Source organism: Neophocaena asiaeorientalis, unplaced genomic scaffold (assembly GCF_003031525.2).
Source record: "Neophocaena asiaeorientalis asiaeorientalis breed wild unplaced genomic scaffold, Neophocaena_asiaeorientalis_V1.1 scaffold689, whole genome shotgun sequence".
NCBI classification, from domain to species: domain Eukaryota; kingdom Metazoa; phylum Chordata; class Mammalia; order Artiodactyla; family Phocoenidae; genus Neophocaena; species Neophocaena asiaeorientalis.
Genome location: NW_020175666.1, coordinates 393,360 through 411,174, shown reverse-complemented (window position 1 = coordinate 411,174; position 17,815 = coordinate 393,360). Strand labels below are relative to the sequence as shown.

The 17,815-nt window shown below is 40.4% G+C and overlaps 1 protein-coding gene across 1 annotated transcript in view; it reads right to left on the bottom strand.

Annotated features, from left to right (window-relative positions):
* Positions 1 to 7,648: 7,648 nt before the first annotated feature.
* CLIP4 (CAP-Gly domain containing linker protein family member 4) overlaps positions 7,649 to 17,815 on the bottom strand; it is a 60,960-nt gene continuing 50,793 nt past the window's right edge. Inside the window, exons 15-16 of the mRNA XM_024731514.1 lie at positions 15,546 to 15,618; positions 7,649 to 9,933 (exon numbers count right to left, since the gene is read on the bottom strand). Of these exons, the coding sequence (XP_024587282.1) occupies positions 9,612 to 9,933; positions 15,546 to 15,618 (395 nt within the window). The 3' untranslated portion in view covers positions 7,649 to 9,611. The remainder of the gene's footprint in view (positions 9,934 to 15,545; positions 15,619 to 17,815) is intronic.

The window sequence follows — 17,815 nt, the reverse complement described above, 5'->3', positions numbered from 1 at the left end:
TGAGAGGCCCGCATACTGCAAAAAAAAAAAAAAGGAAACAAAAAGTCTCACTCTGGGGCTTCCCTGGGGGCGCAGTGGTTGAGAGTCCGCCTGCCGATGCAGGGAATGCGGGTTCGTGCCCCGGTCTGGGAGGATCCCGCGTGCCGCGGAGCGGCTGGGCCCGTGGGCCATGGCCACTGAGCCTGCGCGTCCGGCGCCTGTGCTCCGCGGCTGGAGAGGCCACAACAGTGAGAGGCCCGCATACTGCAAAAAAAAAAAAAAGAAAACAAAAAGTCTCACTCTGGTTGTGGGAAAGCCATTCTGTTCTAAGCCAACACTAGACCAGTGAGTGTTGATTCCTCCTATGGCAGAGCCTTGCCCTAGTCAGTAGTTCTGCACATCTCTAGAGGCACTGATACCCTGGACACCACTTTTCCTTTAACCGCCAAAAATATTTTCATCAGACACACATGAAGATGAAACATCAATGAACTCATCTCTAAATACTTGTTATCAATAAAGTTTTAGCTCATGCCTGGTGCAAAGTAAAGTCTAATTATATAAACATTAGTCTAATTTGTAAACCACCTGAAGGAGTGCAAGAATCACACTTTGAAAAACACTCTCCTCAAAGGATGACAGAGAGCTGTCAAAACTGAGAAGAACAATTTCATTTTATATTTGTAACACCAGTAGCCAGTGAAACAGGGAGCATGTTACGTGGTTAAACAGCCAACTCTTTCATTAACAAGGAAAAAAATCTTAGCTCTTTCTCTTATTAAAAACTACAGATCCATTACATTTTCAGGTTGTGCCTTACTACCACTGAGATTGATTTGTTGATTCTCTCTAATCATCTTTATTGGTATCAATTTTCGTGTAAATGATAGTCCAATCTTAAAAGCTTGTATACGTGGAAAATAAACAACTCCACACTGAGATATAATGTCCTCAAGATGTTTTATTTAACTCGCTGTAAGCCCATGTATTGGCACGGTATTAATCTGGACTGTTGTACACTCAATATTGCTCCAGCCACATGGCTCCAGCAATTTGTACAGATGCTGTGGACTCACATATTTATTAATTATGATGCAAAGTCCCACCTAGAACATGAACAGGCACAATTAAAAGTCTGCAGATGTTATGTTAATTAAACCGTAAGCTATTGTAATTATTCTTATTCCATGTCTATAAAGAAGCTCATCAGAAGTTCACAATCGTTCCATTGGGAAATCAGCGATTTGTGAGGAGTGACCAGCTTATCAATATGTGGCAGCTCAAAATTACAGCAAATCAACACAGCAGGAATGAACTTTATGTTTTAGGAAGAGTAAGGTATACTTACTAGTTGAAAGACCAGATTCTCTAGCCCGTTAGGATGTGAGTCCTGGCTCTCCATGGGTTATCAGACCTGTCAATACCTCAACGTCTCCATATATTGTACAAAATAAGGATAATAACTTCCCTTTCTCACTGCCCCTCAGGAAGATTATAAATTGTGTGAAAGCACAAGCACTCCCTCTCATACCTCTTGAATTCCCAAGTGATTTGGGTTGGGTGTGGGGAGAATTTCAACAGTCAGCGTGCACCTGCCCTCCGCACCACTCCCGTCTGGCCCTCCCGGCTCCCCTTCTGTGCCATGTTGGCTTTGCCTGTCACTTGTTTAATGACGGTAGCAAGAACCCTACCAGAACCACGTCCTTTCAGGGCAAAAGAAGAATGTGAAGACTCTCTACCACACTTAGTGTTAAAAAATAAGCATCAAAGGAAGATATTGAACCCATTTGATGAATTCTTTTTAAAAAATTTCTGGCCTCTCCATATAGGGCTTGGTGAGCTCTACAGCTGTAAGATATTATGTAACCACAGATTAACTTTAGTCCATAAAATGTGAGGCTTTTACATCCAAATTCACATGGCACACCACTAAGAAATTCTAAGGGATCAGGCTATTTTGCTAGATTTTTCTCCAGTAATAGGATTAAAATTCACATGAGCTTTGTAGACCTAAAACATGACGCTTATGAATTTAGACCACTCTGAATAACAGACTTCCTATGACAAGATTCATAAAATGTATGAAGTGTGTTGTCAATCTGTCTTTAGCTAATGACTTTTTAAATGGGTCCCCCAAGAACATACGACTTGACTTTGCTAATTTCATTGCAGCAGATGGTTCCCTATGCTGTTGTGTGAACACACAAAACGAAAACCAGCATTCCCATAATCCTCCACAAGATGCCCTAAAATAAAAGATAACTATCAAGAACAACTGGCAAGGCTTCTATTAAGATTCCGTTTTGATTTGGTATCCTGAGTGTGTTTAAGTTTTAATGCACCACTCAAGCACAAAGCTATTTTTAGCCCTAGCTTAACAGCTTTAAAACATTTGAAAAGCTCAGTGCAACAAAAGAATACGGCCTGGAGTTGGGGGGCGGGGAGGAACACGGACTCTAACCACAGCACCAGAGCGACGACTCTCCCCTCTTCGGCTGCTCAGTAAATGTAAACACGCGTGTAACCCTTCCACGTAAAGACGTCACCACCGGGGTAGGAGAACCGCAGGTACCGGGTCTGCCTGCAGCGCCGTCCGCTGTCCATTCCTCAGATCCTTCTGCTTGACGCGTGCCCCAGCGGTTGCCCCACTCCATTCATCTGCTAAGACCTACTGCCTCCTTGAAAGCAATTGCGCACGATTAGTTATCCCGCCATCACTAAAAGGCTCGTCGGGTAGGTGCTTTTCAGCCGATGTTAGCTGAAAGGCAGTCTTACTCAAGGAACTCACTAAGCCTTAGCAACTAGTATATTAACGCTCCCTAGAGCGTTTACATCTTGAGAGGTTATCTGCCAGTATAGATGACTATCAGGCTGTTAAAACCTCAGATGGTTATAATATGTTGCGTGGTTTAGCACTCATCAATTATTTGAGAAACAGCAGGCAGACTGAGCAGGAGCTAAGGGCGTAGGCGTTAGACAGCAATTACCTACCTACATGACCCGAGCAAGTTAAACTCTCACTTTCTCATTTAAAAACATGAGCAGTTTGGTCTCAGAGGCCCCCTTCCTTTGATCCTGAAGTCTATGATTCTGTAAGATTTCACCTCTGTGTAAGGTAAATCCCAACACCTGGCCCACAGTTGGTAGGACATGACCGGTGTGTGCGTTCACACGTGCGTGTGTGTGTGTGTGAGACCCTTAATTCATTCCGAGGCAAAGCCAATTAATTCAGTACACAATCCCAGTGAGCCAGATTATATTTAACCTTTATACAAAGCAGACCAGAAAGTTCAGCATCAGTTCTCTGTTTATTGTTCTATTCAAAGATCTCTGTAACAAATCACAAAATCATTAACATAGCAAAATGAAGTTGCTATCTGGGGTGGTTTCCTGAAAGAAGCAAAGCTGACACAGGACTATGAGAATCATGTCTGTTTAACGACCTTCACGCTCACCACGGCACCACTTCTCTTTTATTACATCTGCTACAGTGGCAACCTTATTAGCAAAGTAAAATCACGCAACTTATCGCTTGAACCGTTATCTTTCACCACACCTAATACTCGATGACAGATCTGACGCACTTGCTGTCAGTGCTCATTCCCAGAGTAACAAAGCCCAGGACAAGCCACACGTTCGAGACCAGGCAGTGTCTGTGGAGTCAGGCATCTCTGAACTAGCATCATGGAACCATTATGATGAGGAATTCACTAATGACAGGAGTCTTCTCTCCCAGTCACCATTGGATTGGAGAGAACCCCTCTTTTTGGGTTTGTGGAGACACCCACTGCCACTGGAGGGCAATTTTTGGAAACCTGTTCCGAATTATATAGCGTTATAGTGGATCTAGTAGTGGGGAATCCCCAAAAGATAGCCAACTCAAATGCCCCACCAAAAGACCAAAAGAGAAGATTGTGACAACTGCAGGCAACTGTCTACATTTTAGTGCATCTAACAGTTGAGGGGAGAAAAACCAGTTTAAATATTTTTGCATTATTTCGAAATTATATTTATGTGGTAGTTCACAGTTCTCAGTAAGAAGTAAAGTAAGATTAAAGGCAAATTCTTTTTCCTCATGTATGTACCAGTTAGCAGCCGGTGATGTTTTATAAAAGAAACTAAAGCAGAACATGACACTGAATTTTCCTCTGTCACACCCCAAGGAGTGTGAAGTGAGACCTCAAGAAATCTCATGCTATTTCTTACTTCCCTAAGCCCTAGTCCCTTCAAGAAAGAGAAAAGATCGCTTGAGAAAAATCACAACATTTTAAACTGATACATATAATCTACTGGAATTCTTATTAGAAATCCATTTTTACTGGCAGGTTCAATAAAGGAGACTGAAAATTTTCACTTTAATCCTCTTCTCTATTGTGTATAATACAACATCTACTTTCCCCTGTCATCAATTGGGACTTTTATGACTATTAAAATTCATTTTAAAATCCATTTTAGGATTTTCCCCAAAGATATTGTGTAGTAACACCTATCCTTCATAACAAGAACTGTCAGGGACAGCCAATGTCATCAACAACACTGTTGACTGAGATTTAAGCTGAATCTCAGAAGTCATATTAGAGAAAGAATAAAAAGAATGGCTTGAAGCTGTGCACGTAATTTTAACATGATTCATTTCCATGTCAGTCTGATTTGATTCGTTATGTGAAAAATAGTCCAGTCTTCAAGAGGGTAAGGGTACTTTGAGTAACACCTCTATCAGGCTGGAGGTGAAAGAACTTAACCTCTATGAGATCAACACAGGTCAAGGAGAACACAGCATCTGGATATTTAAACTTCCTAAACTTTAGGAATGCTTAAAATTCAAATTCAGTTCAGCGCAAGTAGCTTCCTGATACTCCCTATTTAATTTCATCTATCCAATTCAAACAACTCCGACTAAACATCCAATCCTAAGAGCAGTTCCTTCGAGGACAGAGGCATACAAGGTGTGCCTGACTGTAAGGACCTGCGTATCTACAGGAGCAACCAACTTGACATCTGGGTTCATTTAGGGTTTTAGAGCTGAAATTAAAACCATATTTATGATCATTTGTCAAATGACAGCAGTGATCACTAGGGACAGGTTATGTTTTAAGCTAATAGGCTCAATTTAAACACCTAGAGTATCTTTACTAACATAACTCAGAACTTACTGCCCTGCTGCAGCACCACGACCACACTTCCCTATTTGAACCGAAAAATGATGAGACCTGCTGCTGCTTTACCGTGAAAATTCTATTCGTTATAAGATATTCTAAAGGGACGCGAGGAAAAAGGGTCCCACACCGCTTGGTGCCTTTCTCGTCAAGGGAAAAGGCTACAAGCAGAAAAGAAGTTTAATTTCTACCACGCATAATGAAAATATATTGCTGTCAGTAACAAGTGCCCATCTACTCTAATTCCTCCCCATAAACTTCTTTTTCCCTTCTGTAAAAAGGAGCGTTGGCAAAAATTTTGCTAGAAAAAATTCTTTTTGCCTACGCAAAGGCATATTCTGCTGGTAAGAAAATCTTAACATGATCTACTTAACTTGTTCAGCCCACACACAAGCTCCACTAAGAATGTCTGTTGTATATTCAAGCAGCTTATGTGACATTGTTTGTAAATAAGAGCCTATGTACCAAGGGATATTACTAAACAATTACTAAAAATATATGTGATGTGAGTTTTGTATTACCTACTGTGTTTGTATTACAAATAAGTGTAGTGAAGCAAAGGGCATGAAGAAAAATAAAAAATAAATTCTCCTACTTGCTTGCCATGTGGTGATACATATTATATGTCTCTGAGTCAATCATTTAGATAACAAATATCCAGTGAACGGTTAAGATTACTAGATCTATTTCTTAACTAAGCATGATTCCTAACACATTAGGTCTCTAGCCTCAGTCAACGTGGCTTAAATAATATTATCATATAGCCTAAATAGGCAGGTCCAAAATAAAACTCTGAAACAAAAATGCTTGGCACCGGAAACCAATGCTGTGCACACCTGGGTGAGATCCAGTTCATCCTCTCTGTGTTAGACCACATGTGTTACTGTGTTCCCTAAATTACCATCATATCACAACAGAAATTCAAAACCAGCCCCAGGGACAATAGATAGGCAGTTAGGTGACCCCACTGTGTCTTTCCTGCCCCCTTTTCTACCCCTGACACCCAACATCCTTCTATCTCCTTCATGGCACTATTTTGGGGTAAAGTTGGGCTACCATGACTCAAACCTTTCTTGTCCTTTGTCCTCCCCTACCCAGCAAAATTTACCCGTCCCACGGCCCGGTCTCTCAAGCCCACCTGGCTGAAGCTGGCGAGACAACACCTCTACTTTAAACCATCAACAGCCTCCACTGCCTCTGTTCATTTAACAAATGCTTCCCGAGCACGCAGTAGGTGCCAAGTGTTATTCCAGGTGTTAGGGATGAAATGATGAACAAAACAGTCAAAACCCATCCCTCAGTCCAGTGAGGAACAGGACAAGTAATGAGCAAAAAGTTGTAGCATGACCAAGGGTGGTAAATGCTAAGGAGAAAAATAACACACGAGAGGGGGTAAGGAGTTCGGGAGAGGACAGTGCAAGGGCCTCACCAAGATTACAATGCCTCAGCTCAGATTCCACAAATGTCTGTATCTCAACACTTTTAAGCACTTAAAAAATACTCCCATCAGATTACCTGGAAATATAGAAACAAAGCCTTTTAGTAGAATGTAGATACTTATTTATATATATTTTGAAATCTATAAACTCAAGGTTTTCTATCCAACCCTAAATAAACAAATGAAATCCCACTGGTATAAAAGATAATTAAGCAATTTTAGAAAACCACAGAAATACATTCTTTTCTTAAATGGCTCTCTGTCCATCAAAACAATATAATCGGAGAGTAGCTAAAAACATAACTTCATTTGCTGAGTAGAAGCATGGTACTTTTTAAGACTCTCTATAGGACAAGGGTCCCCAACCCCTGGGCCACACAGCAGGAGGTGAGCGGCGGGCCAGCGAGCAAAGCTTCATCTGTATTTACAGCCGCTCCCCATCGCTCACATTACTGCCTGAGCTCAGCCTCCTGTCAGATCAGCGGTGGCATCAGAGTCTCACAGGAGCGCGAACCCTACTGTGAACAACAGCACATGCGAGGGATCTAGGTTGCGTGCTCCTTATGCGAATCTAATGCCCGATGATCTGAGGTGGAGCTGAGGCTGTGATGCAAGTGCTGGGGAGCGGCTGCAAATACAGATTATCATTAGCAGAGAGGTTTGACTGCACAGAGACCGTAATAAATCAACTGCTTGCAGACTCATATCGAAACCCTATCAGTGAGTGGCAAGTGAAAACAAGCTCAGGGCTCCCACTGATTCTGCATTACGGTGAGTTGTACAATTATTTCACTACATATTACAATGTAGTGATAATAGAAATAAAGTGCACGATAAATGTGACGCGCTTGAATCACCCCGAAACCATCCCCCAACGCCGGTCCGTAGAAAAACTGTCTTCCACGAAACCGGTCCCTGGTGCCAAAAAGGTTGGCGACCACTGCTATAGGGTAAGGATGGGACAAATCCAAGTCATTACTGTAAGAAGAAAAAAAGTGAACTACAAAGCATATATACTCTGAGTACCTGAGAAGAGGAGAGTTGCAGGCAGGGTCAGTGACAAGATGCCACTCCAAACCAAAACAGCTTCCCTTTTTATTAATGCTCAAGACGTGAACTTTGAATGACATAAGCAAAACACAAATGAAAACGCCTAATTTTTATGTATAGTATACGTAAACATACACATTACATGGATTTAATAATCCTAATCTAAATATGAGAACAATTGGTTCTCTGACCTCAAAGTAAATTCAGTGTTGGCATTACTGTTACTAACTTACAGGGCTTTATATTTAACAGGAAGAATTATGGACAACCAAGTTCAGTGTAGTCATGGACTTCACGGTAAGGTATAAATAGAGTTTTTAAGAAATAAACTATATAATAAAATAAGTTTACTTTTGACACAGTACAGTCACTTTCTTCAATCAAAAATATTCCTTGATTACAAAGCAGCCTTATTTTGCAAATGTATTTCAGGAAAATAGCTCTAGCAATATTTGAAATTTCACACCTTTTTAAAAAGGCAGCAAAGCAAGAGAATTTAGATTTTAAATAGTATATTGCAAAATAGTTCAATGTATTATTTCTAAAGCACAAAGCAAGCTCCATTTTGAAGGATGCTTTTTATCTTATAAAGCAAACTATTCCAATATTTCCGTGGTAGTTTAGAGTCTAAATAGCTACAATAAAAGATATATCTTTATACATACAGGACAAACTTCAATACGTATCCACAACACAAATGTTCTGCATTATTACATTATTATGCATTATTATGAAGCTTGGTTTGTTAACGTGCTCAAAAGGAAAATAAAACCATGATACGGTTCTGCAGCTTTATAACAGGCTGAATTCTGCAACAACTGAAAATATAAAAAGAGCAACAACAGCAAACGCAACACCGGCTTTATGAATAATAACACAAAACATCAAGAAACCATAAACATTTAAATGAATAGCTACTACATTCTTCTTAACACGTCTGTTAATTTGCTCTCTTGTCATAAATATAATTTTTTAAATGTTTTTCATACCCCTGGAGGAAATGATGGCCAATTCTCCACAAAGAGGAAAGTGCATCATGCTTTATTTTAAAAGTGCTTCATATATGTATGTTTTATAGATATGTCCCATAAGGAAGTTAATTAAGCACGTGCAAAAAATTCTAATTGTGACTTGAATTTATAAACCTAATCATGGGTTTTTGTGGTTCCTCCAGATGAGGCAGTCACTAACACAGAAGAAAGATATGAGATGACACGCTTTGTACAGCGGAAAGAGCCCGAGCCACAGGTCAGGAGACCCACGTTCTAGTTGTAGCTCTGGTAACCAGCTAGCTTGTGACCCCGCGTGAGGAAGAGCGGCTTTAGAACCTGGCAGCGGGCAAGAGGCTGAGCTCCAGAGCCCCTTCCAGGAATGCCTTACCTGCAGTCCTAATGTACCTGTAGGTGAGGCATTCCTGGAAGGGCACATAACTTGACCCAAAGACATGAAAAATACCTAGTCACACAGCTATTATTCTCTTACTGTCCTTATTAGTACAGAAATAAATAAAAACTCCGAAAATACTTGACAGAAAAAGGTCATGTGAAGGTCTTATGTTAACCAAAGCTAGTGAAAACCTTCACCGTTATGGCATATGGAAAATCCACTATTCTGTGCAAAAATGAGACAGAGTAAGCAACATCAGTCAGTCACTTAATGGCACATTTTTTCCCAAGTCTCAGAATTCTCTTGGGTCTAAAGCTTTAAATCTTAAAAAAAAAAAAGAAAAAGAAAAAAGGCTGATTTTGAGATTGTTTTAAGAGAACCATGATTCCCACAGTTCGTATTTCTAGCTTTTTAAAGGAGTCTCTCTGAATTGTTATAATGCTTTTCAATGAAGATAGATCTATTTTCAGATTTTAAATAATGGCTAAAAGCTAAATAAAGTAAACCATTTCCCATGGACTCTTTATTTTACATTGTGTGTGTGTGTGTGTGTGTGTGTGTGTGTGTGTGTGTGAGCTCATTTAATACTGTAGAAGTTTAGCTCAACAATTCTCATCCACAAGCTTTGACCCGTTTATTCCCCGGTAGGTCACTCTGCTGGGCCTCACTAGGACCCCGTGGTTTGGCCTGCAGGTGAAGTAGCGCTTGTCCCCCACTGCCCCATCATTCTTTCCCTTGGCACTTCGAAGCTCCAGTCCAAGCCAGATCCCTGAGGCAAAGTCAGTGGGGCCCAGGTACCTAACGGTGCCCATCTCGTTGGAGCTGGTGAGGAGGACCTGGGAGCCCTCGTGCAGCCTCACGCGCCCCTCCAGGCCGCCGGCCGTGGTGCTGCTGCTCCAGCTGCGGCGCAGAGCGGGCTTTGACCTGTGCGGAGGGAACGCGAGAGAAACTCTGAAGCACGAAAGCCACGTGATGCAATTCACCGTATTCGTTTCCACAGCCAGGTTCACAAGTCATTCACAAAAGGGCATACTTTATGTTCACAACTCGATCTTTTTTATTCTAAATAGCAATATTAGGATATACTTTTCTGTAACATTAAAACGTTTTTCTCTTCTGGCTATTTTAATACTACCCTAATCTGGATTTAAGATTTCACTAGCAATTTATACATGCGCATGCCCTCGGTAAAATAGCAATTAGAAAAAAGACACCTATACCTGTTTAACAAAGCAAAAAGAAAAGAACCTAGTATTTTGGCTGCGGTAAATAAAATGACATTTTGCTCACCTTTCAAATATTCCTTTACATGAAAACCATTTTTAAAAACTGTTAATCCACAACTTTAGAAACTACACACACACGCACACACGCACACACACACACACACACCTTCTATGAATGAACTCCAGTTACATTTAAGGGTTTGCCGCTCTCCCTGTCACTAACATTAGGAAGGACCTTAGTTGTCTGGATCAGGATCCCTCCTCTTTTCTCTACAACAAAACATTACTTACAAGGCACTGCCTCCTAGCACCCGCCACCAGCCTGACCTGATGACACAACTACCGGGCACCCACACGTGGAACCCATCCAAGGCCTCATGCCAATACTGCCCAGGGCAGTCCACTGTCCCTGGGAAGTAGCCAACTCTGCCCAAAACAGAAACATGCCCAGGAGCTTGTCCTATGACCTGAGACCTCCCAGAACAGTCATCCAGAAACCACCACCAGTGGAGCCTTCAACCCGCCGTCCACGCCACCTCTCCTCCAGGAGAAACCCTTCTCCCAGCCCCACAGTAGAGACAACTCGGAACCTGTTACCAAAACTGCACGGAGCCTGACTGCGAGCAGAGTCTGGGTCCTGCTTGGTTTCTACTTTATTCCACTCTCTGTATTTTTAAATACACTCTCACACACCACGTCTCATTTCTTCCTATTAACGACCCCGAGAAGGGAAGAGCACTCTAATTTTATGGGTAGGAAAACTGAGGCCAAAGCCTGTCCTATGCCACATCTGATAAATCCTATTTATAAAATGTAATGAAAAAATATTATTTACCACGTCAAATGCACAAATACAAAGTTAACAAAGAAATACGTAAGAGCTGTAAGAAAAGTATAAATCTTTACTGAAGAATATACAAAAGAAAAATGAAAAAGCTTTGTTCCTGGATAGAAACATATATCTATATATATGAATCCTCCCCAAAATGATATATTTTTTTGCAACCTGATGAAATTACTCGAATTTCACATAATGACAGTATCTATCATTTCCTGAGCACTTACTATGTGCCAAACACTTCACATACATTATCTCATCCAACCTCGCCCAAACCAGAGAGGAATTTGAGGCTAAGAAAAATCAAGCTATTTGCCTAAGGTCAGAGAGATGGTAAAGAGGAGACCCGGGGTTCAGATCCAAGGTCATCAAGCACAAAGGCCAGGCTCTTGCTCACAACCACAATGGGTATTAAGAAAAGGTTGAAAAATAATAATATGGCAAAATTTACATTGCCATTATGTTAAATTATAAAATTACAATAATTAAAACAATGTGGGGACTTCCCTGGTGGCACAGTGGTTAAGAATCTGCCTGTCAATGCAGGGGACACAGATTTGATCCCCGGTCCGGGAAGATCCCACATGCCACGGAGCAACTAAGCCCGTGCACCACAACTACTGAGCCTGCGCTCTAGAGCCCATGAGCCACAACTACTGAACCCGCGTGCCACAACTACTGAAGCCCGCGTGCCTAGAGCCCATGCTCCTCAACAAGAGAAGCCACCGCAAAGAGAAGCCCGTGCACCGCAACAAAGAGTAGCCCCCGCTCGCCACAACTAGAGAAAGCCTGCATGCAGCAGCAAAGACCCAACGCAGCCAAGAAATAAATTAAAAAGAAAAAAAACAATGTGGCCCTGGCATAAGAATGTACTTTTAAATGACACAGAGAAGATATTTTAGAAAAATACATGCAATTATTTCATATGTGATAAGAAGTAAAACTTCAAATCAGTGGGAAAGGAGTGAACATTCTAATTAGGAATGCTGTAAAACCTGGTCATTTATTTGGAAAAGAATATGATTCTCACCACACACTACATATTTTAAAAATCCCCAAGAGATTAAAGAGTTAAATGCATAAATTTAAAAAAAAGAAAGAACTAGGAAAACATAAAGCTATTCATCTGAACACACACAGACATACATACATGGGTGGGGAGGGGGGAGACGGACATGCGTTTAAAAAGTACGGCACCTACTATTAATGTTTTTTTTCACATATTATCGTGCCATAAAAATGTTTCATATCACAGCACAGCACAGTCTTTAAAAACACTGCAAAAGTCACACTGAGTAAAATTATTAAAGAAGAATAATAAAATTATTATTATTATGGGATATGTTAAGGGGAAAAGCTTTCAAAGAGTATATAGAGTATGATTTGTCCAACTTTGCTTAAAAATTCAGATACATGCTTTAGAAAAAAGTTGGAGAAGTATATGACAAAATGCTAACAGTGATAATCTCATCTAGGTGATAAAATTACAGACGATCTTTATCTGCATTTAATTTACTGTAATTTTTTCAAATTTTGTCCAATCTACTTTCATAATCAGAAAAATTTTAAAGAAAGAAATAAGTAATAAATGAACTCGATATCCAAGCCAAAACTTAGTAGTTTGGGTAAAGATTTAACATTCCAATAAGAATGATTTGATTCAAGTTATGTCAAAGCTCTAAAAGCCCAGGGAAGTGAGAAATTTATAAATTACGCTACACTTGAGAGCGTTGCTTACTCCTTCAAAAACATTAATGGATCACCTAGGAAATGGCAGGTCCAGAGCTAGGTTCCAGGAACTTGTGCATGGTAATCTGTAAAACGTTACAGATCCTGCAATAAAGACGGGCACAAAGCAGGAGGCGCACGAAAGAGGGAGAAATCTATCCTCACTCAAGGTCCCAGGGAAGACACTTCAGTGAGGAAGTGACACTTGAACAAATCTGACAGATGAGCAGACAGAAAAGGGAAGCAGACATAGTCATGGGAGCAAAATATATTACGTGTAACTTAAAAAAAATTTTTTTGAGCAGCGCAGAGAGTTTAGCAAATTGTCACTTGTGAGGATTTTACCTCGAGAGCTAAGTCCAGAGAAACAGGCAGGCCTGTACACGCTATGCCAATGAATCTGGACTTCATTCCGCATTTGAGAATTCAAAAGCTTTACGGAACAGGCAGAAAATGAGAACGTGTGACGTGAAATGATGGAACCTGCAGCCAACTGGGTTATATGAGTTCTACCCAAAGACATTCAGATTTGAGCTGGCCAAATACATCACGTGGACAGGCTGGGTCCCACAGAGAGGACCCAGTGGAGACTCTCAGGAGATGCACTCTGAAAACACGGGGAGAAGCTAAGTTGGTAATGATGGAGATGAGATGTAGCGACAGGTGAGCTGCAGATCCCAGGCTGGATGCAGACGGCGGGAGAGAGGATGCCTGTGCCTACCAGGTGGCAGTGACACCTATGCTAACATCTCAAGCTCCCTGTGTTTATTACCCCCATGCTTGGTATTAGATATACTAAGAATTCTGAAGACAGAAGAATTGCTTCCATCATTTTTTCCTCTGAATGAAGGTGTTCATCACCACCACCTCAATAAGCCAACTGGAGAAGCACATCTGCTCTTTCTCAAAAACGGCGCGGCCGGCTGCTGCTTCCCTTTCCTCAGCCCTCTTTTGCAAACATGCCCTTTGCCCCAATTCCTTCCAGTTTCTTATGCAGGGATTTTCATTATCTCTGACTATATTTTCCATGTTTCTTCTGGAAGTATCTTTTATTTCCATACGAATAGACAAGAAAATGGCACAGGGTTTGATAAATGTCAATAAACTCATTTCTTCAACCCACATTCTTCAGAATACATCATGCTTCCAGATTAAAAACAGCACAATATACAATCAACTCTGTCGCTCCAGCAGAAGGTCATCCAATCACTACAATGTTTCTTACCCCTGAGATCAGGGACCGGTTTCCTAGGACCTAAAGTCTAAACACCTAATGTCTTTCTTTTGTTTCGTGTAACACTGATCACCAAACATCTGGTCACATATTGTTTAAGTAAAAACTAAATAAGTTTTAAATTGATTATATATCCTCAATAAGAATATGTTTATTTTTTTAAAACAGGTACTAGAGTCAATCTGTAGAAGTATCAGTAAAGCTTCATTTATTTTTATTTTCAAAGAAAACCAACAGAAGTACTGATATTTTCTTCTCATGTCAACAGATCATCTTGTACATATCCATACCTGCTGTATAATTCCCACGGTTCAGATTTCTCTCTCCTTCCCTTGCTTCTCTGTATCATGTTCTTCCCCTCACCAACATCTTGACACTGATTTTGATACCTTTCCCCCTTCAAAATCCTTTATATCCTGCTTGCCTCTTCTTAGTAATTTCTTCCATTCTGCCTAAGAACTCTTGAATATCTTCAATACTCTGGAGCATAAAGTTATTGCCCTTAAACTCTTTCAGCTACTCAAGTGAGGAGACCAATTTTAAAATCTCAGAATTGGTAGAGGTTTTGAGGAAGGGAAAAAAACAAAATCCACCCAACTCCGCTAAACAGTACCTAACAGTGCCTCAGGACCCGTCAGGGTTCTCAAGTGAAACCTCAGATCTTTGGGAGGCCTTCCAATAACTTCACGCCAGATTATTATATAAACTACCTGCCTGTTGCTCATGTGATCAGCAAGTCCTCTCGTGTGGGCTATGATTCCTAGTGGCTTCTAGGGCCCCACAACTAGTGCACTTACCTACTGAGCTAGGCGTTTTTCCCCCAGGGCATTGTTCATAGATTAACTGGAAGGATTTAAAATTCAAAAACAAACAAACAAAAAAACACCTCCTTAACCTAATCAGCCTAGAAGAGCCTCAAATTCCTCAGAAAGTTAAGAAGTTCCTAAACGTCTCAGAAAACTATTAGGGGCAGTAAACTGGGTCTGAGGTCTATAAATAGCAATATAAATGAAAAAGAGAAAAGGAGATTCTCTCTACAAAGAAACAACAACAACGAAAAAGGGAGCAGTATATTCTACAAGAGGAAGCAGGAGTATTTTTTAAAATAATAATAAGATTACCTGATGCAAATAGGCCTGACATTCCTTTTATGGACTTCCCAAAATATTAAATCAATTCTCTGACTAATCAAGTAAACAGAGTTTAAAATCAGTCCACCCTATTCAATGATAACACAGAATGTAAATTCCTCCAACTTTTATTAACAGCACTAAACCTCTTTGAAAATATATTCCGTATACTACTTTTAGTCACTGGTGACATTTTTAATTGAGCTTGCAAAGGAGGGAGGAAGAACTCTTCTCACTGACACACTCATCACACCTTTCCTCCTAAGTGTTAAAATTCTACCACGCAATGTAAAAGATACAAAATCCCACTTTTATTTCTTCACAGAATCCTGTCATGTTCATCTTGAAAGGCGTTTTTTCTAAATCTTCTTAATACTCACTTGGCAAAAGCATTTCTTCTGTTAATCTCTTTCTGGGAAGAAGCAGAAGTTGTACTGAAACTTCTCCTAAAACCTAAATATGAAAGTTAAGGTCAGATGAAGAAAAATAAATCACAAATTCACAGTCCTTGTTAAAAGTTATCTTTTATCATTTCTTCTACAGACGTTCTATTCTACCAAGCGTTTCTTTGGAAACAGAAAGCAAAGAAAATAAGTGCATGTAGATTGTAACAGTTTAGACTTCTTGACGATTGTTACCTCACCTTTCTCATCAAACTATGCACTACATGAATAAGATCATGACACTACTTTTGCAGGTTTTTATTATAAACTTTCCTGAAAACCAAATGAAATTGAATTATACATTGATAAAGCTTAATCTTTTTACTCTCCAATATTATAGTCTTGATAAATCGTATTTAAAAAATAAAAGGATAAAAATGGTTTAAAAAAACACTATCACTAAATATACCCCATTTATAAAATTCTGAACAATGAATTTCAGAGCTTATGATTGTTGGCATCCCCAGGTGACAGAGTTATTAAAAAAAAAGAAAAAGAAAAAGACTTCACAAAAGGTAAAGTTTTTAAAAGATGCTTTTAAAAAAGAATGGGACTTCCAGTTCTGGCAGTTACGGCACACCAGATGTACTGAGTGAACCTCTTGAATGAAGCAAGTATAAGTTAAAACAACTATAATTTTTTTAAAAAAAATACTGTTGACCTCATACAAGTGGCACAATTCCAAAGAGGCCATAAACCAAAAAGAGAAACCATGGAAGGTTTCCCCCAAAGCAATCTAACCACCTCGTACCCCAGGACTACACTGCCCTCCAGAGAAGCTGGGGCCTGCCAAGATGGGGTCCTAACAAAGGTGAGGGTCCCGGGCAGCTCATCCTCAGTGTCAAGTTAAATGAGAAACAAAATGAAGCACCACTCAGATGAACACAAAGGAAAGCAGCTTGTGTCAACCCCACTGTGCAGAAAGCAAAATGTTCTCCCCTCCAGATCTGTGATCGTTAGCCAAATTCATTTTATCTGTGTAATATGAAGACGACAACAACAACATTGCAGAGAACGTACACTAAAGTTGGCAGTGCCTCTAGGCAACTGGCAGAAGTAAGCACAGGCATACCTCAGAGAGATTGCAGGGTCGGTTCCAGACCACAATAATGAAGCAAATATCTCAACAAAACGAGTCACAAATTTTTTGGTTTCCCAGGGCATCTAGAAGTTGTTTACACTATACTGTAGTCTATTAAGTGTGCGGTAGCATTACGTACAAAAGAAAAAACATACACATACCTTAATTTAAAAATACCTTATTGCTAAAAACTGCTATCCATCATCTGAGCTTTCAGTGTCACAATCTTTTTGCTGGTGGAGGGTCCTGACTGATCAGGGTGGTGCTTGCTAAAAACTGGGGTGTCTGTGGCAATTTCTTAAAACATGACAGCAGTGAAGTGTGCCACATCGACTGACTCTTTCTTTCACAAATGATTCCTCGATGTAGCAGGCGATGCTGTTTGATAGCATTTTACCCACGGCAGAACTTCTTTCAAAATTGGAGTCAGTCCTCTCAAAGCCCGCCGCTGCTGTATCAACCAAGTTTATGTAATGCTCTAAATCCTTTAACGTCATTTCAACAATCTTCACAGCATCTTCACCAGGAGTAGATTTCATCTCAAGAAACCACTTTCCTCGTTCATCCGTGAGAAGCAATGCCTCATCTGTTCAAGTTTTACGATGAGATTGCAGCAATTCAGTCACACCTTCAGGCTCCACTTCTAATTCTAGCTCTCTTGCTATTTCTACCACATCTGCAGGTACTTCCTCCACCGAAGTTGTGAACCCCTCAGAGTCGCCCATGAGGGTTGGAATCAACGTCTTCCAAACTCCCGTTAACGTTGATATTTTGACCTCTTCCCGTGAATCACGAATATTCTTAATGGCACCTAGAATGGTGAATCCTTTTCAGGTTTTCCATGAACTTTGCCCAGATCCATCAGAAGAGTCACTGTCTATAGCAGCCATAGCCTGACGAAACGTATTCCTTAAATACTAAGAGCTGGAGGTCTCAAAATTACTCCTTGACCCACAGGCTGCAGAATGGATGTTGTGTTAGCAGGCACGTAAACAACATTAATCTCACTGTACATCTCCATCAGAGATCTTGGGTGAACAGGTGCATTGTCAATGGTAATATTTGGAAAGGAATCTTTTTTTTTTCCTGAGCAGTAGGTCTCAACAGTGAGCTTAAAATATCCGGG